The sequence below is a fragment of the Anguilla anguilla genome, chromosome 5 (genome assembly GCF_013347855.1).
Source record: "Anguilla anguilla isolate fAngAng1 chromosome 5, fAngAng1.pri, whole genome shotgun sequence".
Classification (NCBI taxonomy): Eukaryota; Metazoa; Chordata; class Actinopteri; order Anguilliformes; family Anguillidae; genus Anguilla; species Anguilla anguilla.
The window spans coordinates 11369329-11396008 of NC_049205.1; the positions used below are offsets into that span (position 1 = coordinate 11369329).

Below are 26680 nucleotides of genomic sequence, written 5' to 3' on the forward strand. Positions count from 1 at the left end.
TTCTGGATATTTTCAGACACTCCCTGGCTCAGTTTCCTTGACTCATCTTCATCTTGAGAGACTGACAGTATGGCTGAGAGACCATAAAGTTCTGGTCATATATTAATCTAGTCACTCCATTTTTCACACATTACTGCCAGTTATCACATTTCCACACATAGAACCCTCTGTTGTTACGGTAATTAAATATTGGAGCTTGAATGGGTTCATGGTTGAAGCTTATCTGCTTTTCTGTGGTTTGAAGTCAACCCCCTACAGAGGATACCGGTTTATCACAGGACCGTAACTCACAATTCATTTTAACTTTTAGTCCTTGAAGAAAATATATAATTTAACAAAAAAAAAGATTTTGTCAAGCTTATCTGGGGACAGAGACCATAGCCTTCTGTGGTGAAAATGGGCTCATAAAATCCCATTACCCAAAACAACACTTAGTGCCTGTTTTAAAATTCATATTGTACCAAGTCTGCTATTCTGCTTCACCCCAGTGGTCTCCATCATGGGCTTAGCGAGATTCCCCACTACTAGCCTGCAGTCCTCACAGGCAGCATGACTGCCCACAAGTCTGTCTCACTGCAGTCCTGCGCCCAATGTGGAGCTGACACCTGAAGTCGCAGTCACACTGGTGCTGGTCCTGGTAAATCTTTGCAGATGTACTGTATCAGTGCCAGCGAATAGTGTGATATGTATATTGAAGTGATCTCCCTGCTGCTTGCTGTGTGTTTTATTTTCTAGAGCCTGAAAGTGTCAGGGTTAGGACTTAGCACTCTCTTAACAGTCCCGCACTTCCCTGATAACAGTGACACATCAGCCGCCTCACTTCCTGCATGTGACACCGCACTCTTTCATGGAGTAAATCAATCCAATTACAACATCACCTTTCATACGTCAGGGGCCTCTATCACATGCAGCCACCCATAATGCATTGCTTTTCAGTTTATATCTTTGTTACTTGGTACAGGTGCAAGACACAAATCACCACTGCATATGAACACATTAGGTTGCTCAAATTTGGACCCAGAGTATGAACACAGGAACTGTAATGTGTTATAGCAAGATTTCAATCTGTTATTTCCTAAATAAATAAATAAATCTTCAAGGTAAAATGGGAGAATGATGATCCCTCAAATCAACATTTTCCAAATGGAACCACTGTCCTCATCCTCTCATTGTTAGATTCCCCCAGTCCACAGACAAGCCAGCCATGCCAGCCTCTTTATTTAAGAAAATTGCACGCACTACAACAAGTGCACAAACCATTGCTACCAGCAGAGAATAGCTATTGATTGTGACTTTGATCCATTGCGAGCACTCTGTAAATCACACATTGTGCTTTTATTGCAGCTATTTGTGGCTGTTTTGCAGTCACAAAGAAAACCAGCCATTTTGTGAGTGAATCTGCTTATGGGCTTTTAAATATCCAGGAACTGCGCCATGGTGGATGATTTCTAGACAGTCTATACTCTATAGGTAAATGAAAAGCATGAACACCATGACTTTAATAAATGTCATATTATTAATATATGACATGAAATACCATTGATAGACAGAGGCCATATATTTTGACTAAGAAATAAATATAAACTTCCACTAAATTCAAACAGTTCTGCGATGTGTGTTTTGAAAGGAAGTTCTGTTGGATATGAGCATAGACTTTGAATATTGATTTTGCACAGCAGCACATACTGCATGGTAGGGACTGCATTTCATTGTTACGTGCTCAGATATTATGTGGGTTGATATTTTAGTGGTAGGATAGGTGTTTTAGTGCCCTGTGTCTTTCAAAACGTGTCTTGGAAGCATGATGGTTTGATATTTGAAATTCTGAATGCTTATTGATTGTTTGCTGGTTTTTCATGAGGACAACCCTGCCAGGCTCACAATTTTAAAAGCAATGTTGCTCTTAAATTATTTGTTTTTTCCTGTTGGCTGCGGGCTATATTCAAGTGGCCTGATAGGTTTGCGGCATCGGTTTAGCGATTGATGTGCAGACGGGGGGCACTGGCTCGCACTCACCCAGGGAATGACAGTTCCTGTTTAGCAGTCACAGACTTTAATAAAGCGTATGAATGAGGATGCCCTTCATCTGAAAACACCTGTCAGGTAATAACAGTCTCTCTCGTCCTTCAATGCCCGGAGGCGAGCGCAGAGTGTGCTGGTGTAATCTACTGACACGGGGGATGCGGTCCGCTCTGAAATAATTTAAAACTCAGTTTAAATATGTATGTGTTTCTCAGAACAACCTTCTCTAGCCTGGGGCTAGCGTCAGTGTGGAGTCAGTGTGGAGAGAGGGAGGAATGTTCTGGAGGGAATCAGCATCTGTGCTACCGGGCGGATGCTCTACAGGTCACCCAGCCCACTGGCATTGTGTGTGTGTGTGTGTGTGTGTGTGTGTGTGTGTGTGAGGACATAAAGACAAAAAGACTGCCCCAGAGAAAAGCAAAGCAACTTGTGAAAAATCACTCCTTCTCAGATATAAAAAAAAGCTGACTTAAGAAAAGTTGTTGTATTTGTATCCTTAAACAGAGGTTAGTATAATTCTTCGATATGTATTTTTATTTGCTAATGAACACAAGGTTGACAAATATACCAGTATTCTTCAAAAGCCTGATTGTGCATATGTGTGTGTGTGTGTGCATGTGTGTGGGTGTGCACATATGTGCATGTGTGATTAGGTGTTCCGGTTTATCTGTTAGTCTTGAAATAACTCAGATTCATATTTAATATTCAGGTAATATTTTCTCCATTCAAAATAAGACATGGGAATGACCGCTAAACCTGTCTAGTGACAGTCTGGTTATTTCCTATTACAGACCTCTCTCCTGCCCCCCACCCCTCTTTTCCCAAACCGATTACACCCATCTTCTTCCCTCCAAACTCTGGGTTTGTTCAGCATATCTGTGAGAGAGCTGTAGCCATACTATGGCTGCTGTGTTTTAGGATCGGCTCTTAGCATTAGCATATACAAATACGGGAGCCAGAACACTTAGCCTTAAACCGATTAGGGTCCTGGTTAACAAGCTTGTCAATCTCAACAGGTACAATTCCTCACTAGCTCATTCCTGTTTTATTATTTTGCCTAGATGTGTCTAATGTGTTTTCTTTACGGTAAAGGACCTTAATGTGCCTCATAGTACATCAGTGTTGTTAGCACATAGCGCCTGCAATGTAAGCAAAATATACAGCAAAACAAAGTGACATTAATTAGTATAATTGCCGATACATTGTGAAAGGTTTCAACATATTTATATTATAAGGCCTATTATATTATATTACACATTATATGGCAGCGTCGTATAGAAGTCAGTAGACTGGTCTTGTTAACTCAGAGATTGCTGATTAAATTCCCAGATGAGGCATTGTTGTTGTACCCTTGAGCAGTGTACTTACAGTAACCTGAATTGCTTCTGTAAATGTACGGCTGCATGAATCGACCGCACTGTTATGAGCGGCTGCTAAATGCCTATACAGAGCCAGAACAAAACGCTACAAAAATGTACTTAATTAATTAGAGCCATAACTCGGAAACTGGACAGGACACTGCTGAACAGCGAACTTGTAAAACCACTGTAGTGGCCAATGTTGTTTCCCAATCGCAGGAAGAGGCCATGTAAAAGCCTCTTGGCCTCATGTTATTTACTTGGACTGTTCTGATTCAATCATTTGGCTGTTAAACACTTTTCCCAGGGCTGCTGATAGCCCTGTTTGTCTCAGCTTAGGGAAATTGTTTACCCTAATAATAATAATATCAAAGGCCGTTTGCTCATGGCACAAAGCTTGATGGGAACAGACGTGACATGCTATAATTCTCCCAGTCAGCATTTTAACTCCTTCTAATAGAAAGTGAGACAATTATACCATTGTATGCAAAATTCATACGGAAGGCCATGGAGCTGTATGAATCGTCAACATTAATGAAACATTTTTTAAAATCATCAATACTATAATAACACAATAAAATAAGCAATACAGAATAAAATTCCGTAGGACCTGAACCATGCAAAAAAACAAAACAAAAAAAAATGGGGGACTGAAAAAGGTTTTGTCAAACCACAGAAGGCTTCATGTATTTAACAAGACTGTTTCAGCGGAACACAGAAGGGAATGTAATCTGTTAACACAGACTTGTGCCTTTCGAATTGATTGGACCTTCAGAAAATGGTCGCACAGCGCCTATATGTTAAAGGTGAATACTATTTCCTTTTCTAATTGAAATATCCTCAAAGGGTTTGAGGATATGGCTTTAAGCTGTGGGTAAACAAAGTACCATTTTATTCTGTTATTAATCTAGTCCCTGATGGTCACTGATGCTGGATACTACTTTCAAACAGAACACACGCTCTTATTTCTGAATGAACTCCCAGTTCAACTCCTGAGAACTTTCTTAATTATTCAGAAGTGTACATTCAGAAGATAGAAAGCATCACCTCTCACAGAATAGTATCGAATGAATGACCTTGTCACTGTTATTTATGAACCAATCAAATGGCTTTATATTTCTGCCAACCTTTATGCCAGTTGTAGAATGTATTGCGGGAGATCATTGTGATCAGTCCTTGTGCTGAGAGATTGCGTCTTGAAACATATGAACTTTTTTAGCTGCTTAACTATCTTCTGATGCCCCTATCACTTTCTTCTTGTCACTGCCGGCACTGATTCCGATTGCCCCCTTAATGACTCATTAAGCACTGTTGTGTTGATAGTCGCCCATTAATATAATGACAATTGTATCGCTAACCCATCTGGGCGAGATTCTCAAATGTAGTGGTGTTCCATTCTTACTCCCAGAGGCTGTGACATATGTACACAGTCTTTACTGTCAATGCTTAATTAGTGAATTTAAATTCCCTCAGTGTATCTCGTCAGAAACATTCTCTTTTCAGTACACTTCCGCCTGTTCCCTCTGACTAATAAATGAGGGCTTACCAATGACATTTATGCATTGACTTTCAGTCTCCAGAGATATATTTTATACAGTACATTGTATGGTGAAATGCTTCAGGAAATATGAATTTATTCTCTTCAATCCAGCTCAGTTATGTAAGCTGTGATATGATTTGTCCTCTGGAATACACTCATTTCACAGTATGCACAGGGTATTGAATTCCACTTTCACTGAACATGGAATGCCATGGCTCTACTTAAGCTTCATGAGAATGATAACCTATTATATGAATTTTATTAAATAAACAAGCCTTTATTGACTTATGCGTGCAGTAGTGTGAGTTCTTCTGCATTGTGTTTTAACATTCCAGTGTTTCCTGCAGGAAAGCCGCTAGTCAAGGTGCTAGCCCAGGGATACTCAAATCTGGCATTCGAGGACAGCAGTCCTGTAGGTTTGTATTCTTCCTTTCTAATTAGGACTGATTTTATATCTGCGATAACATGACACCAGGTGAGTTTAATCAGTGTCATTAATCAATGTATTAACTATCGGGTAGAAAATGAAATCAGTGTGTGTGTGTGTGTGTGTGTGTGTATGGGGGGTATCAACATGCACACTTTACAACTAAATTAACAATAATACGATACGACAGCACGTTACATGTCCTTTGCAGTATCGTTTCAGTGTTTTCATTTATACTGTTTTGATCTCAATGAATGAAACAATGAAAAAGATTATTGTGTTTTTTTTTCCTCAGTATTTCTTAGTCAAGGCGTGGGTGAAAAATGAAGTGCTGTGGGTAACACCGCATTCATACTGAACCTCCCAGTTCACTTTAATTATAAAATAGAGCTGGGCTTCCACAAAGACCCTTTGTACTGCGTATCTCTCCTCCTCTGTGATTATGGCAGTGACAGGCTAGGAAGACTACAGTACACCGGTGAATTTATGCCACAACTCTCGCCAATAGCATGGCATGCTGTATTAGCAGGGAACGACTAATCTATATGACAGTTGGTTTGATGGAATTCCTGTATCAGAGTGTCTCTGTGGTCCAGAGGAACACTATGTCCAACAGACTGACCCAGGTCTAAATGCCACTTTACTTGCAAAACTTTATTTATAAAGGGAAATCACACTGGGTCTCTTTTTCAATGGAGCGCTGATGAAAAAAAACAAAACATACTAACAGACAAAAGCTAAAGGTTCCAAGAGATAAAATGAATATATAAAAATTAACTAAAAATAATTTTAAAGTAAGCAAATTAATAACAACAACAACAACAACAACAATAATAATAATAATAATAATAATAATAATAATAATTTAACATTTTGATTCAGTCTTAGTGCAGCAGTCATCTTTTACAACTAATGCTAGCAGGTTGACTGCAGCCAATCAGAGTCCAGGGAAGTACAGATGGGCAGACAGCAGTGAAATAGAGAATAGGGGGGCGTGGCCTACGAACCATCTGAGCCTCCTGCATGACATTATGGCAGAAATGGTACGTGCAATGCTTCCATTCACTCTTCTTGACATTTCCGACCACCATCTATTCCCTGAGCTCCCAGAACCAAGACAAACAGGCATGCTTTCAATCAACTCTGCAGAGATGAATAAAAGGATGAACAAATAAAATCTGTAAAGGTCTGGAATAAAAATATCACATGCACTGGCACTGTGACACTGTACACAAGGCAAAGTGTGAGGCTCTGATTAACTTGGTATTGATCAGTGAAGCGTAACTTCCTTTAACCTTGTGTCCATGGAATTGACTTTAGTTGTAAAGAGCGACAATTACTTGTAAAATCACTACTTCTGAAACCATTGACTTTGTGGCACTTTTACAAATAAGGCAATACTGAATCAATCTTCAGAGGCTAATGAGAATGTTTACATGGCATTTGTCGAGCACAGGAGAAAACACAAGGCGAAAATGGAGCAAACAGAGAATGTTGCCTAGTTTACAATTTGCAGCTATTTACATGATAGGCTGAACACCAGAGTCCATAACTCAATGTGTGTGATGGACTTCTTTGTTGCTAACAAAAATCTTTTTGCATTGTTCTAGGTAAAGGACAAAAAATTGTTATAAAATGGGAGATGATTGTAATAAACAGCTGCCTGAAAATCTAATTTTGCTGCATTATGTACGCACTGAAGTAAAAGTACTGCCGAGCAATTCTGCTAACTCACTTTTGCCCTGCCTCCTTTTAGTCCTTGCCTATTCTACTACTCAGTCCAGGAATGTTGAAAGATTGAAATGATATCGATTCATTCTGTGGAACAAGACACCATGGCTGTCTGTTGACAATGACAATGTAGCATACTGCATGGCCTTGTGTTGTACTGGATTATTAAAAATGTATTTATTTTTTGGCATTTTGCTTGCCTTAAAACAAGTTCAAACATGGTAAACACAACCCGGAACGGCTCACATATTCTACTCAAAGCGCCATAATATTGGCAACCACTGACCAGCAGAAGGTGCTGGGACAGCAATGGACTTAAATCTAGCATCTACCCACAGCAACTAATGAGAACTTTCACAGTCCATGTCTGCCATCAAATATGATGGTGTCCCTCTTTAGCTCTGCCTCCCAGACCAGGTACATGCCATCTGGGTTCACATGTCATTTGTGATGGCACATTAAACCGGGCATGACATGGGCATGAATATTTCATAATGGCAAGTGGAGAAATATGCAGTTTTCACAGTCTAGCAATGAAAATGTGATACAGAAAGCTGTTACTGTAATGAAATAATACCAACCCTACCTGCAACAGTGAAGGAACAAAGCTTTCACTCATACTCGTTTCAGAGAAACGTCTCACACACGAAACATATAAGAGAGAACAATCTTACTTTTATACTGGCAAGCTGAATGTCATGGAAACAAGCAAATGCGCATCAATATTTCAAATCCGACGCAATGCTATATTCTGCTGGTGACACCACTGTCAAAGAACACACATGGGAGTGCTTTGAAAAAAAATAAAATAAAAATAATAATAATAATAATTCTATGTGCAAACAAGTACCTACCATTTGAGTAAATGAAATTCCCCCCCCCCAACCCACCCCTGGCATTTCACTGACCAATTAAATTGCAGCACATCGGCGGTTGTATGGGCACAGGTCTGACATCTGGCTGTGTTGCTCCCATTGGGTGCTACCTGTTTGCCAGATGTCAGTGAGCTCGGGATGTAATGCCGATATCCTGAAAACCTGTTTGCTCATTAAACTGCCGGCTTCTCGCTGCGGATAGCACAAACGCGGCTAAGGGAACCCCGCGGTGACCTGTCCTGACTGATAACAGGGCGAGCTGCTGGACAAGCCCTAAACAAAGAGCGCGCCGGTCTCTACAGGGGAGGGGGAGGGAGAGGGAGAGAGGAGCAAACATTCTGCTTGATGGGACCTGGCTGGTGTATGAGGAAGTCCTTATATACTGTATGGCCTTCTGCTAATCTCAGTTCAGTGGAAGAAAATGAAGCGGTCCAAAGATATTACTTTAGCTGATTCAAATTCAGCTGGATGGAATGAAGCAGTCCATAGAAACCACTTTTGCTGATCTGAGTTCAGTGGAATAGATCTCGATTGCATCCACAGCTCACATCTCACAGTTCACGGTGACACTAACACCGTCTTGACTCACTGAAAACACAGCACAGCAATGTGATGTACAACAGCAGTCTTAATAATTACATATTGGTATTAATATTTAACTGCATATATGGCATATTCTGAATATTCTACACATTGTATTTAAAGATCAAACTGAAATGCTTAGTACTGAAATGCATTCCTTTAGAACAATGAAGGAATGCATCTTCAGAATTTGAGTAAAATACTCAATTCCATCCATACAATTAAGTTGTTTCCAATAGTGACAGTAATGATTGCACACTGCAGGCCTACAATAAAAAGTTTCAAGCATTATGGCCTCCTTCAGGCTATGTTAATTTCCAATAAAATAAGTTAGAAATATGCTTTCTGACCTCCATTTCTTTGGCCTCAATCATGAAGTCCACAGAGACAGGGTTTCTTATTTTGTACTTCGCCATTGCGATTGTTGCTGCAGCACAGTTAACAACATTGAAATCTGACATATCCAATTAATGGAACAGCCCATGGCTAAATGGTTTATGAAAATTATTGCTCTTAGAAGAACAAAATGTGATTTTTACAAAGTGAATGTCATTCAAAACAGAGAACAAATTAAGAAATTAAATAAAATAAAAAATGGGAAAAATGTTACTGGACCTGCAGTAAACATGTACTCTAATGGTACCATGCTGTCTGATAATTCTACATATAACTCAGACTGCCTCAAAGACAACTAATTCAGAGCATCAGTAAGGTCTTAAAACAGCCTGCAATATACTTCCAGCTCCAACTTGATCAAGAATAAAGTTTCAGTATCATGACCTATGCAGACACCAGCATTGAAATCCATTCCTGTGTCATTTTAGCAAGTGGTGCCAGAATGCAACTGTATCTTTGCTAGTGTAGATACACTGTGATATGTTTCCATAGTACTCTTCTCTGCTACAATGTCTCATTCATTATTAATTCATACTATTCACGTGGACAACCAATCAGAAGGGTCTCCTTGCAGAAAGTTGATGATTTTGTATGTAGAATATTGCACCAATAGTAATGGAGTGGTAAAGGAAATCAACTGCATAGTGCACAAATTCATGATTGAAAATACTGTAGTCACAGGTTTGAGGCTCAATGGAAATTAATTCCTAATGTTAAATCAGCAGTGCACTTCTGAACCAACAGTGAGCTCAGTGAACTTGGAAGAGTGTATATGAGTACAACATGTGCTCTATTAGTGTTAAATGTACTCCTACTACTTTTTCTTTCTTTAAAAATTAACATTTTGCTGTGTAGATTGTTCTTGCCAATATCCTGCACAAGACCACACTCTCTCATTTGTTTTGAGCAAAATGCACTCACTTTTAAATCTTGCACAATCCTTTACAGATACAGACTAATTCAATCCAATGCATGGTTTTGAATCCAATATGTAATGGCAAAAAGTGAAATCAAAGAAAAACAAAACTGCAGCCAGCTTTGATTATATGATTAGTATCATGTGAAAGCTGTGATTAGCAAAAAATGCAACCTTATTTGGAAGTGGTGATTAGTTTCACATGCAAACTTCAGTGAATCCACAGTTTTTCCTGCTGCCCAACCTGCCTCCAGACAGGCATTGTTCCATTGGCACTTTTGTCTCATTTCTGGGCAGAACGCTGGCGTGTATAATTAAGCTTTCACTACAAATTCATTTGGATCTGTTCTCAAATCATTTGTTATAAACTATCCACAGTGCCCTAGGGAATTACTGGCACCCTCAATTAACATGAACAAAAATGCAAGTGAAATTCACTTTAGCATTCATCAAAGTTTTCTGTGCTCAGCAATATAAGGAAATCATATAATCTTATTGTGAAACAATTTCTCGGAGGGGAAAAAAAAAACATTAACATAAAATCATTTTTATTCAGATGAAAATGTGTCACAATTGTTGGCACCCCTGAAGTTAGGACTTCATGCACCCTCCCTTTGCCAAGAGGTGGGAGAGCACATAGCAAGGGATCTGCGATCATTCATCCATTATTAATTTCTCCTTACGAGTCCTTGGCCTTCATGGAGTGCTATCCTGTTCAGCTCACCTCTCAGGTATTCAGTGGAGTTTAGGTCAGGACACTGAAATGGCTATTGCAAAAGCTTGATTCTGCGGAATGTTTTCGATTGTTATCCTACTGGAAGATCCAACCACGACCCTCTTTTAGCCTCCTGCTGACACATCTTGGTCTAAAATCTCCAGGTACTTGACAGAGTCCTTGATGCCATGCATACTAAAATGTTTCCCACTGCCTTCGGAAGAAAAGCAGCCCCATCACAACATCACAAATCCGCCACCACGCTTCACAGTGGGGATAAGGCTTTTTCCTGCAGGACCATCCCTCGTTCTATGCCAAATCCACGTCTGGTGTTTATGGCCAAAAAGCTCAATTTTTATCTCATCCAAAGGTAATGATACACAGGTGATTTTTTATGTCGACACTGTTTGCTGGAAATGCTTTCTCACTGAACACATTGTAACAATTGCACATCTAGCTTGACTGGAGAGCAATATTTGTTGGCAAGGGTTCGACATCAACCAATCAGAGACAAGTACAGCCCCCATTAAAATTTCAAAACAATGAGGTGGTGCAATGAGAGCAAAGCAATCCTCATAGCCTATTATTCAGGTAAGATTCCACATACATCCGTGCCAGTGATGAAATAACTAGTAATTTCTGATACAAAAATTCTAATTTATACCCCAGTGAAACAGGCAGTCAGTGGACGAACATTTAAAACTTCCTAATGAGTCAGATTAACTAAAAATAAATCCCAAAATACTTCTATTAGATATTTTTTCTTTGAACAATTTTACCTCTTTTAAAGGTTAGATGTCTCATATTTTGAATGGAAGATCAAGCCGGTAAACAACAATGACATTCTTTCATAGTCTTTTTTCTCTCATCATTATCAAGGGTGCCAGAAATTCTGGTAGATCCTGCATTTGTAATTTTACTGAATTAAAAAAAAAAAAAAAGTTGGTGTTTTCCCAAGTTTTTCCCCCTTTTTTCAAATTGCATCAAACCACCCAATTTAACAAAAACCATTTGTACTTTATGGTTAATGCACACATCATGCCATTATGAGGTAAAAGTCAATGATGATGCCTGATGATGATGATGACTTTCTGTCCGAGCTGAAGATGCTTAACTATAAAATGGCATACACTGATAACCAAATGAGGAACAGACTGAAGTTGTATTGCAGGACTAAAGCTGAGTTTTGAAAGATAACAAAGATTATCAAGTACAAGGACTCTGGCACCTCAGCATTTCCTGCAGAAATGATTTTTATTTTTCCAGGAACAATAATGCCTTTGTATTGAGCCACAGCAAAAAAAAAGTATCCTAGTGGAGAAAAATCAGTAGCAAATTCTCAGCAGATAAGACAACAAAATGACAGATGCAATGGGTTGTTTTCTTTTGTCTTCGGGCAGCTGATCTGATACTTTTTTTGGAGGAGAGGCAATCAATATGCAGCAGCGATATAATAATTGCAGATGGCTTGCCTCCAGTACCCCATTCATTGGGATAATCATTGCTAATTTGCAGATAAAAAAAGAAATATCTCTTTCGGAGGTTTCTAATGTGGTCTGATGGCGTTGTTCAGGGCAGGAGTCCTGATCTGATTGTAGGAACATTATCGCAAGGTGAATGGGACCGTTGCAGGCCATTCATCCATGCTATTAGCGGTAGGCTCTCATTAGAAACTCGCTATTAATTAAATTTAACCCAAGAGTCCAAAGGCAGAAACCACGCTGTCGCCCCGCTTAATGAGGACTTGCGTTTGATGTGAGAGGACAGGCTCCCGTTTGATGTGAATATTCATGCTACAGTATATCGTGAAAGTACAATCTTTAGTTTCACGTAAAAGTACAGGCTTCAGTTTAATGCTAACAAACAGGCTTCAGTTTAATGTGACACAATTGGTTTCAGTGTAATGCTAAAATACAGGCTTCAGTTTAATGTCAGATAATACTTTAGTTAAATATTAGAGGATAGGCTTAAATTTAATGGTGCACTATTGTATTTAGCTAACTGTAAGAGTATACTATTTTAGCTTGTGTGTATTAATTTAGTGTGAGAGTGAGAGTTAAACTGGTAGTTCATTGCATGGGTTCTTTTACTACCACTGAAATAACACAAGCTATACTGATAATTTGAAAATGTATTAAATATCACATAAAAACGTACTTGTTCAAACGTGCAAATTATAAGAATGGAAGACTTGGAATGGCAAAAGAGCACATTACAGATGTTAGTACTTTCCAGACGAATCAAATCATGTGAGTTTCCCAGTCACTGCCTACAGCCTCCTCTAATAAAACCTGCCTGTCTGGTCAGAGACCCAGAGCAGACACGGGGCCAATTAAAGCCGCAGGACGTGTGTCTCTAATTCGCCAACTGCACCATTTCATTCTACGCTGCTGCAGGAAGTGCCTCTATAATCTTAACAGGAAACAGTGGATGGCTTCATTAAAACCGAACTCACAGCAGCATAACCCCTCTCCCTCCAAACTAAGCCAGGCTGCAGTGCTCCTGAGTGGCCCTCCTCTGTAAGAGAGCAGTCTAACAGGCTTGAGGTTTGGCTCTCTAATTAGTTGAATATGACCACATTTACAGTATGCTTCTCACAGTTCCCCTTGTTACTGCTGCATTATTTCCTAACAGTGCCCCAGGAGTCCACAGACTACCAGTCACCGCCACTGAGAGATACACATCAGATCAACGTTAGCTCGCCTGTTACATTGTGAGGTCTTGCAAGTTTTAAAAAAGGTCCACTTGCAGTGCCCTATACACACAAGTCATTGGAACATTGGAATTTTACTGAAGCACGTACAGTAAGTCAAGCCAGAATTCAACTTTCTTTCACTGTGATAGCTTGGGGATGGGGGGGGGGGGCGGTATCAGGGGATATAGTTGGCAGGCACATAAGGGGTGAGGAGGTGGGCAGGTGTAGAGAAGCAGTTCTGTGTGGGAATTTAACTAGGGCACTTGGGTTAACACCTAAACTCTTTTGAAAAATGTGCAATGAGTCAGGCCCTTGGTTTAACATCTCTTGTGAAAGACAGTACCTTCTACAGTACAGTGCCCCCATCACTCTGAAGGGGCCTTGGGTTTCTATTTGGTCTAGAACTTCTAGCAGTAACTTCATATTTTTAGGAGGTCTCTCATCCAAGTGCTAACCAAATTCAGCTCTGCTTAGCTTCAGCAGTTCTCCATAGGAATGGCACAGGGTGGTATGGAAAATTCGAGGGGAAAAAAGAGAAATAAAAGAAATAAGTGATCAAATATGAACTTTCTTTTATGTATTTTCATCATGGCATTACCTAATAAGGATGGTTTTCATAGTCATACATTGCTGCATTTATATGATTACATTGATTGGGGTATGAAATTGAGACTATGGGAGAAATTGATGTCTTGTGATCAGTGTTGAATCAGCTCTTACAGATTACATACGGTCCGTATTAGACACATACACTGTTATAGTTGAATTAACACTGGGCACTTTGAGGCTTACATTTTGGGACAGGTATTCATGGAAGACAATAAAGTATAAAGATGACAAACTCACTCACCATACAAACGAGCTGCTAAATGTTATTTAATAATATTATGCTGTGTTTTTTGGTCTATTGTTAATTATTTTTCATGGCCCGAGTTTCAGTGCATTCATCCATTGCAGGCAAATTAATAATATCCTGTAGCAAAGGAACCTTGGAAGGGTCAAAAATAAAAAATGTTTTGACACAACTTATTAGTACTTAAAATGACAGTAAATATGATAATATATGTCCTGCAATTAGGAATTATACAATATTATGATTGCAATAATTACACCACAAAAGACATCTGCAAGAGAATTCATTAATAATTACTGTTTCACACCGACACAATGGCAATCTCAGGACTGCCGCTGTCAAATTATAAAATACTCATTAGGGTAAAATTCAAATGAGCAGTTCCCATTAAGTCAAAAACAAATATGATACATTATACCGGTGTTACCTGATTAAAACAAATTTTGTCACAGCTTGTTTCTGGCTCTTTCAATAATTCTGTTGAGACAACTTATTTAAAAAAAATACTTGTTAGTACAGTTCAACAGGCCTTGTGGCATTAGGCAGCCGGGCTGTTGCTATGCTGTTTTCAAACTCTAGCTAAATGCTTACTGCAGTGTCATGTTAGTTTACATCCATATTTGTTTGAAGAAAAAAAGAAAAGAACACATAAATAAGCTGTCTGACTTTTTCAGTACTCAGACCTCAATCCACCAGGGTACCTATTTTTCAGAGAGAAATGGTGGCCACCACCTTTGGAGATTTTTTATTAACAAAAATGTTCTCTGGAAGATTAATTTTGATTAATTAATCAGATTCATTTTTAATTAACTTTCTGCTAATTGATTTAGTTAACATTGTCAAATCTGTGCCATATTCAATATGCCAGCAAGTTCATGCGTTGTGGAGCTATATATTCTTGCCACTCCTGGTGTTTCTTCTAGATTTACTGAATACAGCATAATTGCTTGAAGGGAACACATCACAATACTTTGCAGTTCACAATTTAGTGCTGTTTTCCAGAGTGACTTATACAGATAGCACTTGTACAATCCATTTATACAGCTGGATATATTTTACTCAACAATCCAGGATAACTACCTTGCTCAAGGGTACAACATCAGCATTCCAGCTGGGCATTAAATCCACTAGTTTACAAGCCTGATTCTCTAACAATGATGTTAGACACCCTTACTGGTTTGTTATATTACATTATAAAATTATACCAGTTCTATTTTCATAAGCATTTTTATCTATCATTTTTACATTATCCAGAATGGGAAATTTGACACACAGGCCTTTTCAGTGCATCTGCATAGCATGCCCTACTCACTCTGTTTAAAGACATAACCTTGTTACACTTTGATTGATTTGACAGCTATTCAAAATGACAGCAGTTTATGAAGACCATATTGCAGCTGCCTGCTATGAAATGACCCACAGGCGCAACATCCCTGCTTTTATTGGGATTTTAACTCATCTGGGCCCAGCGAAGCCATAACCCAACATCACTGCACACGCACTGTTGACTCCATCTTGTTTCTGTATTGGACTCCATCATCACACTGTTAAGCATGTTAAGTCCAGTCTTGGATAGAGGGATGGAGAACTGACAGCTCTGTTAATGATGCATGGAAAAATTAAAATGGTGTGGAAATGACAAATTAATAGCTACTTAAAAAAAAAGAAAAATGCCACAGCTAATTATCACAAGAACAGTTAACGTCCTTAATAATTGGAAAAAGCAACTTACATTCATATATTACATGTCCAATCCTGACATTTCATATAATATTTATCATGTGTTCATTAAGAGATAATGGAAAAGTTCTTACATTCACACATATTTGCATATATTTCCATGTCCTTAGATTCAGTTTTGAATCCAGCTAACACTAATTCACACCAGTTCAATCAATTAACTAAATAAGCTGTAATATCGAATGAAAATGCAGTGCTAAAGAAAGAAGTAAAGCATTTGTCATGTTATTGTAACAGAAATATGCCGTGACAACTTCCAATGGACTTATTGCTTTGAGCCTTATTTTATGCTGCAGTTTGTTCAATTTATGTGCTGGGTATTGAATGAGGAAGTCTCCACAACACTCTTTCAAGAAGTTCCTTCCTGGAGACATTTCAAGGAGATTGTCCCCAGTCATTATGCTAATCCCACATCTCACTATTTCAAGAACATCTCCAGCTGTTTTCAATTATTCGGGGAGTGGGGAAATTGAGCTTGAAGAGAGATTTGCATTTGCAAAACATCAATCCAATCAGCCATTGTTGGCTTGGCTTTACTTTTTCACAGCTGTGTGTGTCTCTGTAACACAATGCATGAGTGCCTAAATCCATCATTTACCCCTGTACTGAATGGATTTCATGCTATAATGTTAGAGATTTTGAAAGCGAGGTTCGTAAAACCATACTCCATTGCCTTTCACCCAATAGTGATTATCATATATAACTATTTCAAAGACATAATGACTTATTCATCACTGCTCTCTGAGAAATAAATCTGTGAAAATGTGCCACATTTATAAAGTCAGGCTATTAATAGCCTGCATTCAAAGCTCAGACACCATTACTAAAAGAAAGATATTCAAGTTCTCATAAACACTAGTCACTTTACAAACAGGACATTTTATATTCAGTTTCACTGGCAGGTCAACTGTGAATTATATTCCTATTATAATACTATTTTTTAGTAACACCCTAGGAAATGATCAGAGAATGCAAGGAACCAATCGAAGAAAATGCAACCAACGAACTGCAGAGATTTTTAGGTGGTGAGATACGCACAGCACTTCAGTTCTACCAAGGCACCGGAGTTAACAGTCCTCTTTCGGCATTAGAAGGTTTAAAAATGGACTGGCTAAGGAAACCTTAACATAATATTAGACATTATGACTGCAGGGCTATTTCAGTTACCGAAACAGTTGGTGGAAGGTCAGCAGGAAATGAGTCAATAAAACTGCAGCCTCTTCGTGGATCATGAGCGTCAGACATGCTGTGACACCGAGGTGGACATCTGTTGAGGGCTCAGATGTGCTGCGGGGTTCGTTGACTAGCGTGCTTTCTTTCTCCTTCCCAGAGAGGGAACAGTAGGGCTGTGGCAGGTCCTCTCTTTCACAAAGGTAACTGTTGCTAAGGGAACCCAGGAGCATCAGTGATGTTGAGATAGAAATGAGCATCTCAAATCAGTTGTCCTGCAAATTTCAGTCGAGTGGTCTCTTGAAGTCTCCATTAACCCACTGACATTGTAGAGTGGAGTCACTTTGAGGTAGTAGAGTACCCTGTAATGCTGTTCTGGGGCATGCAGCCACACACAGCACCACTGTAACAGTGTAATTGGGCAGGAGTTCAACTTCATTCACTTGTATTACACAGCTGTAGGCCATCTTAACCACAATTTAATGGGGAAGATTCAGTTTAGGCAGGAATGGACACCGGGCCTTAGACCATGAGCACAAGCCACAGACCGCAGCCAAGCGACGGGACGGTCTGACATGCAGATGAAGACAAACAGCGGGAAAACTGCATTCGATCAGCTGCCCGCTTCACTAGTGACAGACAGATGAATGTTCAATCAGCTGACCCTTCCGTGAGCGACAGGCAGAAGAGTGTTCGATCAGTCGTCCCTTCCGTGAGTGACAGGTGGGTGACTCACTGCGCAACATGTGGAGAGCACTGTATTTGATCACCCGGACCCCAGTGAGTGAGTGACAGGTTTCTATCTCAAACAAGGAAAAGAAAAGAAATTACAGACAAACGTGTCCTTGAAAAAGACAGCGGTCAAAGCCTTGATCAACAAGTATGTTAAAATCATGAGCAACTCAATCATTATGTGAATGTACTGTATATAAACACTAGCAAGGTAAATACATAAGACAAGCATGTACCATATAAGCTTATCAGCATTAAAGATAATCTGAAAACAAAATTCAAGAAAAACCATTACTATGTGTACTAATAGTGTACTTCAAATAAAATGTAAAAGGGCCGATTACTGGTCCCATTATAATTATCTGCATGCTATTGTTTGCTTCCTCTAAAAAATGACCTCTGTAGAACATTCCGGAATTAATAGCAAGACACAGTGAACCGCACCCAGTACTCATCACAGCAGAGAAAGCCCATCAAGGATTCTGTGACCTCCTTCAAGTACACCTGACCCAGACTTGACCTGAGCTCTCAGGGAACATACCAATAAAATTCAAAATGAAGAATTACCTCATGTCAACGACAGTACAGCATTTCTTCATCACATAAGTGCTGTATGTTGATCTGATAAATTATGGATGAATACGAAAGCCAGATTCAGTGTCAGTCCAGTTTTGAGAGACGGACTGGCTGAATACCTTTTTAGCACTGTCTCTCACCGCGTGTATTTACAAACAGTACTAATGTAGTTAGCTGTTCAATGACCACTATATCAACATGGTGACACACAAATCACGGATTGACCTCACACAGTATTCGCGCCCATCCAGAACACTCACAATGCAGCCAAATCCTTCCACTCACAATGTAGCCAAACCCTTCCAGTCACAATGTAGCCAAACTCTTCCAGTCACAATGCAGCCAAACCCTTCCAGTCACAATGCAGCCAAATACTTCCAGCCACAATGTACAGTAGCCAAACCCTTGCAGTCACAATGCAGCCAAACCCTTGCAGTCACAATGCAGCCAAACCCCTGCAGTCACAATGCAGCCAAACCCTTCCAGTCACAGTGCAGCCAAACCCTTCCAGTCACAATGTAGCCAAATCCTTCCAGTCACAACGCAGCCAAACCCTTCCAGTCACAATGCAGCCGAACCCTTCCAGTCACAATGTATAGTAGCCAAACCCTTCCAGGCCCAGTGGGGATCATGTTTCCATCATTAATCAACATGATCAAAATGTGCTCAAATGGACCCTACTTGGCACTGTGGGGACCACGCTCTTTCATGCACCAGAACTAAAGTGTGCCTGAGTGCAGAGCATGAAAGGAGACTCGGTGAAGTTTGACAGAAAGGTCAGGATCACGTGACTGCTGAAAAGCCTTTGAGATCGCACGCGGAGGCAGAGGGGAGCGCGATTGTGTTGTAGCTCGCGCCGCGGCGGGGGCGGATGAAGGGCACCGCGACGGCACCGCCGCCGTCTCCTTTTTCCGGCTGCAATCAATCGGATCTGCGTCTGTTCGCGCGAGCGCACGCTGTCTCCCCCGCGGCCCTGCAAAGCCAGCGGAATCAGAAGGGTGTCTGTCTGGTCTCTTCTGATCTCCTAACCGCCTGCTTCCTCTGACTGCTCCGTTGTGCCTCTGAAACACGCTAAAGGAACTGCCATTGTAATATGAACGGGAACTGCAGGCTTTCATTATCACTGTGAGCAGAATAACAGAATATTAACAATCACACCCAATAATGGAAATGTGATGGTGCACATTTATTCGACCGTGTACTCATTTTATGTGTAATTAAATATGTTGTGAGAACACGTTATAATATAAATACTTATTAGTACACGTTATAACAAATAAGCAATCTCTCTTTACATACCATGACATTAATGATTACACACATGGAAACTGCAGAGACATGTTTACTGCCCATCACTATTAAATGACTGCATGCGTCAAGTTCAAATAATCTTTTACTTCAGATATTGTTTCATATTATACTGAATGTATATATAAGCGAACAAGGCGGAAATTAACTTTGATGGTTTAAGAATGGGATTATACTAATGGTGGAATTCAGCCAAAAGAAAAGGGATCGTACAACAATCATTATAGATAAACAAAAATAATCTCATTATGACACCATTCACAGCTCAGTTGTGGGTTTTTGGGACCTCTGGGCTATTAATGTGATTCATGACACAACTGCAGTTTGGATATGCTACAACACAAACAATGCTAATGAATTCTTAGACATTAGTGCATTTATTACATAAACGTAATGTTTACATGAGCACAGATATACATACATACGCACACACACGCACACACACACAAAAAAAAACAAATACTAATACTGAAAATAATTCTAAAATAAAATACATCAGTCTGAAAGGCTGAACATTTGTTCAATAATTAGTCTCAAAGTAATGCAATAAATGAACCATTCTGTGGCTTGCAGTAATTGATTGTTGATGGTTATGGCTTTTTCAGCAGCCTGCTGTAGTTAGATCACAGTAGGAGCCTCCTACCATGCAGAAATCATTAGACAATGGATTATTCTCACCTTTATTGTGTTTACTACAACACTGCAGTTGTAAAGTGATTTATAACAAAACATTTAATGGAATCTTCTGATTACAAACACATTAAATTATGGAATGGTTTTAACATGACCTCTAGTTTGACATCATTATGGTTTAAATTTTATAATAAAAACTTAATTCTACCCTTGAATATATGGTATGAATTTCTATGAATGCTATTTGGTACCTATTGTAAGACTATTATCTGAAACGCCATCAAAATATTATTTTTTTTAACTGTACATATTGTACATTAAAGGAACAGTACAATGTTTAAATGTACAAGAACTGAAAATAAATGCCATTGACAGTAGGGTGAGTGGCCAATGCATGTCAAATCCATTTGATTAATTTGCAGAAGCCCAAGCCACATGCCCTGTGCTTTATTTGCTCAACAGCAGATCACCCGAGTAGAGAAAAAATTAGAGAAAAAGCAATGCATACACTCTGCTGCATGTTCCTTTAAAAGGCATTACGGAACATTTTGTCAAACATAATTTTTTCATTTCCTCAAGACTTCCTCTCAAAAAGCACGCATCCTTTTTCTGCCCGTGTTGATACTCCTTAAGGAGGCAGGAGGATTATCACAATTATGCTATCTTTAATTACAGAGCCTTTCAGCTGAATACAAATTCCCCGCAGTCGGCGAACTGAGAGATGTGCAGAAGGAAGTGTGGAGGACGCAGTCTTTGCATGTTTAACAGGGGACACGCATTAGGCAGCAGGAGGCTCTGCTTAATAATTCTTCATTATGTGTGTAGATAAAAGCCACACGCTCCCTCAATTTGTAGTTATATGTTGTCTAATGTGTACTAGCTATATATGGTAATGTCTCCTGACAGCCCATGGAATGTGACACATCAAAATATCAGGAAACAAATTATGTTGTATTTAAAAAAATGTTGCATTTAACATTATTTATATGTTTGGTGCTGAAAAATGATAACAAAATGTAAAAAGTTTGCGGGTATTTTTTAAGTAGTTCTGAGCCATAAAAATACCCACAAGAACTTTGAAACCCAATATCAGCCCCAATAGGATATAGAACCCTATAGTACTGGGGGCTAAATTTGGTTATTTATAACAACAACAAAAAAAAATCATGATTTTATATGATGAACATTGTATATACACAGATTGAATTAACTAATGGTGCTGAAATTGTCTTTAGTAATTGGCGATTTATCCGCACATCAGAGGAATTACAAAAATAATGAAGTGAACAAACATCCAAAAAGAAAAAAGGTCCAGTTTAGACAGGAATGAATGATGCTTTTAAAGCCCAGGCCTTACAGTAATGGAAGATTCAAATTGAATTCGGTAGCTCTATCTGAGAGGTTCCTGCTCTCTGTACGGTGCCTTCTGGGGGCAGTGTAGAGTGGGGATAGCAGCTGTCACTGAACTCAACCTTTATGTCACTCACTCGCTAGGCAACCGTGGTGGGGCAAGGCCAACGCCACAGTGGGGTCCTTTGTGACTTTTAAAAAGGTCACAGCGAAGGGACACTCGGTGGACCTGTTCACGGCTCATTTGAAGCTTCTTCACTGCTGGGAGAGGCTGCTGGAGTCCGGGGGACGGCGGTGCAAATTAATGCCTCGCCGCGGCGACTGAGCGCAGGCTACCTGCTCACAGAGCCGCACGCGCGGTCGGAGGCAGGGCCAGGGGCCTGAGGCGTGTCACACCATCTGCAGGTGGACACAACCTCGGGTACGGCAGAGGAAACGCGCAGGCACAGAGTATCCCTCAGCTCACAGTCATGCCCCACTCCAACAGCGTAACCCTGTACTGAACCAGGGACAGTCATCATGTCACAGTCTTACTGTGCTGTGAGAGCGTAAATCTGTACTGTCCTGAAATAGGAACAGTCATCAGGTCACAGTCATACTTCAGTGTAATAGTATAACACTGTATTGACCCAGGGCCAGTCAGTCATCCTGCCATTAGAGTGTAATTGGTACTGTACTGAACTAGTAACACTCACACCACAATGTAGCACTGTACAGGTCTTGTCGGGTTGCCCAACTTTTCTATTCTTCCATTGAGATACAGTACCGCATTACATAATCAAATCAGAAAAGAACGTAAGCTATTTATTTCCATTATCATTCCTATAATTCATAAACCTGAGAAGCGATGCCAATGGTTATTAATCATGAGTGTGCCAACAAAAGCATTCATTTGGAAACAATATGACTCCTTTTTAAAGTCGTAGGGAACACATTTAATTAAAAAATATGTTATTATTGAACACGATTTATGCATACTTGCTTTTATAAATATTCATTTGTACATTTTAAGCTTCAACAGCTTTTCTGAGGTTCTGCATAAGAATTTCATTATCTTCCACCATTCTAATGACTTCTTTCATTGAATAAATTAAATTATTTTTAAAAATGTATTTTGTGTTTACTCAGTTTCCTTTTGTCTAATATTACATTTTGTGTAAAGATCTGAAATCATTCAACGTGACAAATATTCAATAATAGAGGAAGGGGGCGAATACTTTTTCATGTCACTGTATCCATTCAGTCAATCAAAACTGCAAGTTTTCTATAAACTTCTGTACGCGATTCCAAAGTTAATATTTGGATACCGTGTGTCTCGAATTTAATTAGCATTCTATTCTGCGTTCAGACTGTTGTCAGTCTAGTGGGGTTGATGCAATAAGACCCTGTCAGTCAGCTCCCTCCTACAGTAGAGCAATGAGAGCCACTGTGCATACCCCATCGCAGGAGAATGAGTGACAGATCTGGGCTCCCAGGGCCTCTGCCGAGCTGCAGAGTAATGAGGCCGTTTCAGGCTGTCACTCAACAGATTAGAGCTTTGTCTTCCTCTGATGCTGTGTACTGCTGCCCTGACTCAGCTGGTCTCACGGGCTCATGAACATTATTAATGATGAAGGTCAATCACCAGCTGGCCGGACCTTCACCTGGACGAGGTGAATGGACAGAACTTTTTTTTTTTCTTATTTCAACTGAGAAGTGACCACATTAGAAAGTGAAGAAAAGCACACCAACATGTCAATAAACATAACGTCTCAGTCTGTAGTTGTTTTCAACAGACAAGATCACTGTTACACTGACTCCTAATTTTCAGTCTTTGTTGTTGAACTGCAAGTGAGATTCTTTTGTATTATTTTTTTGTTATCACGGAAACAGAAGCGCATAAACACTGAGAATATTTGAAGACATCGAAATACTCACTTCAGGTTGAAAACCTGTTCACACACAAAATAAATAAATAAATAAATAAATAAATAAATAAATAAATAAATAAATAAATAAAATTCCACCGGAAGGAAAAGGCCAACAAACCTCAGTGCATTCTGGTACGAGTGATAAGCCTCTCAATTCCGCACAGCAAAGAGCAGCCCAAAAAGCCACACAACTGTTTGATACCTTCTGGAGTGCCCATTCATCACAAAGTAAAAAAAAAAAAAACAGAAACACACAAGCATACAAATGCGCAGAACAGTACCGCTTGTTAAAAATAATAAACACATATCGCCACTAATGGCCCCATTGGAGTTTTTCAGTCACATTCCATTCTTTGCCCTGATACTAAACAATAGCTCAATAGATGTGATATAGGTTGGGAGAGATTTACTAAAGTTGAACAAACAGAACCAAATTTAGCTCTGAGATCTCACTTCAACCAGGTAGATTAATTTCCCTTTTCTCATTCTCTCACATAGGATACATCTGAAATATTACCTATGCACCGTATGCAACTATATAACAACTGGGGGAAATTTGATAATATTACATGCCATACCTTATACCATACCGTACTTAGACTGTAACAAGGCAGTATCCAATCAAGGATTTGAACAATAACTTTCTGGTTACAAGCCCAGTTCCTGTTTAATTTTTCCAACCGCTGAACTGCTGAAAATTACATGTAACCAGGATTAACTGAGCAAATAATCATAACATTTACAGACAATTTACCTCTTAGTCAACAGTAAAAAGCTGTTTTCACTGAAGTGCTGGCACTGAACTGTATACCACAATGCACCTGCTCTGTAGCAATCAGCGAAATCTGTCAAAGCTGAGAGAACCCAGGAGCTGACACGTGAGGGATGTTATTCTGCACAACACTTCCCCTGCAGATGCAAGGATAACGTGAGGCAGCGAGCTTTATTTAAAGCAGCGACTCCGCAGTCCACCTTGAAAAGCCAGCCAATGACAAGGAGACGCACGCGCAGACACACAAACACAGCTTAACATCCGCAAACACAGGTTCCTCTCACAGAGACTTGACACATTGGTTAACCGATTCACTTTGGGCTGTACGGCACAAGCTGTGACCATCTGGTGGGCCTCGCAGACATCACATGACCACCTTGAGGTTGCGCATCACATGGTGTTATCCCCTCTCACAGGGAGCCCAGTGCAAACAGATGTCCTCCCCTGAACCTGCCATCTCTCCATTCCCAGACCAGTAACACAGGCATAAAGCATGACTTGACTTTGAGAATCCTGGTTTTCCTCTGTGGTTCCCTTTCAATTGCTCCACTCCCTCCTCCCCCCCCCCCCCCCCAGCTTCCTGTATTAATTTCAATGCCCACTGACCCTGACTTCATGACACATTTAATCCATCTGTAATGGCCTCTTGGTGCAGAGAAACAAAATGTGAGAAAGGCAGGAATTCAGCCACAGGAGGTTCTCTGATCTTGGTCCTGCCAGTGAATAGAAGGGAGAAATAAATGCTGGTGCAAATGTATGCGTAATTGGAGCTATGTATGAGCGGCACGTGGATGGAAGGTTTCTGCTGTTCTGAGTCAGTGGCCTGTGATTCCACTGAGATTCATCCCAGCCTTGTGGGGGAGGAGACAATGAATAAAACCCAAATGGTCAATGCCGGTCCACTGATGTTCACTAATGCTGCTGTTTGGTGTTTCAGAGAGTCACAGAGGAGTGAGATGAGACTGGTGAGAGATGAGAATCAGCACATGAACCAGCTGGACTCCTAAACATCATGTACAGTAAGCCATAGGGTAAAGGGGGCAACAAAAAAGGGGTAGAGTCAGGGGACTGGGGTGTACAGCTATCCGCTGATCCAGGAACAGTGCGGGGAAGGATCCCTCACTTTTGCAGACTGGGCTATGCAGGTACCCACTGATCCAGAAACAGTGCAGGGAAGAATCACCTGCTTTGAAGGAAGCCAGGGTAATGCAGAAACCCACTGGTCTTGCCACAGGATGCGGAAGGAAATTGCATCCTGGTAAAAACCAGCATCCATTAAACAGAGAGCTCAAACAGTGCCTACCTCTGTCACTGAAGTCATCCACCAGGATGATCTCTGCGATGAGGTGGTCAGGTGTGCGGTGGGTGATGCTGTGCACTGTCCTCAGCAGAGTAGACCAGCCCTCATTGTGGAAGGGGATTATTATACTGGTGTTGGGCAGGTTCTCCAAATACAGCTTCTGTCTGCAACTAAGGAGGAAGGAGTGGAGAAGTGGTTAATATTCACAGTCTGTCAAGGAGACTGATACAGCACTATTAACACAGAGGTTAAGGACAAGACCGTAATGCAGTTAGAGGGATTTTCAGATCCGACACGAGAGTGGAGAGACTCGTCACCTGCTTCAAAACTGTCAAAACTACAGACACGATCCTGGAACCTTGAAGAAAAAACAGATTCTCACTGTGTCACCCTAAATCCCCCCCTCCCATAGTTTCTATACCAAATACAAAGCCATTCTTTTATATTCTAGTTGTTAATTGCAATTACAATTCAATTACAATTAACTACGTCATGTTCCGATGTATATCATATATCAATATTTCAGAAAGGCACTGAAATAAAACACATTCAGAAAGCTGCATGCTAATTGCACTCGTGCAAGGATGAAACTGTCAGATAAAGTTCCAGTTCATGGCTCACCCCAGTCTTGTAATTTATCACCTGCAACAAACTCGACAAGCCAACCTAATTTATCTCTCACCTTTGAATTATTATTTTTGTAAAAGCCCTGCCTTAAGGTACTTTAACTATTGCACAGAAAAAAAAAGATTAAAAAAAGCAAAAAAAACAAAAAAAACAGCTTCAACATCTGTGCTTGACATACTCATTTGGTCTGGATACACGCCAGCTTCGGAATCAGACTGGGCTCTGCAGGATAATTTCACATTATGAAAAACAGCTGAGAAAAAAAGGGTCATGATTTGCATAGTAATTACCTGATGGTGTCAGATGAATTCGTACCAACAACACTTGTGGCACAAGTTTTTATTAACTACCGTGGAAAAAAAAAAAAAAAAGCTAAGGAATTAAACTGCAGTCTATCTTTCACCCAAATAAGGATAGATAGGCATTCTTCCTACAATGTCATGACAAAACTG

The 26680-nt window shown here is 40.0% G+C and overlaps 1 protein-coding gene across 1 annotated transcript in view; it reads right to left on the reverse strand.

Moving 5' to 3' along the window:
* Positions 1-26680, reverse strand: part of galntl6 (polypeptide N-acetylgalactosaminyltransferase like 6) — a 114889-nt gene that overhangs the window by 51642 nt on the left and 36567 nt on the right. Inside the window, exon 5 of the mRNA XM_035417141.1 lies at positions 25605-25771. Coding sequence (XP_035273032.1) covers positions 25605-25771 — 167 coding nt within the window. The remainder of the gene's footprint in view (positions 1-25604; positions 25772-26680) is intronic.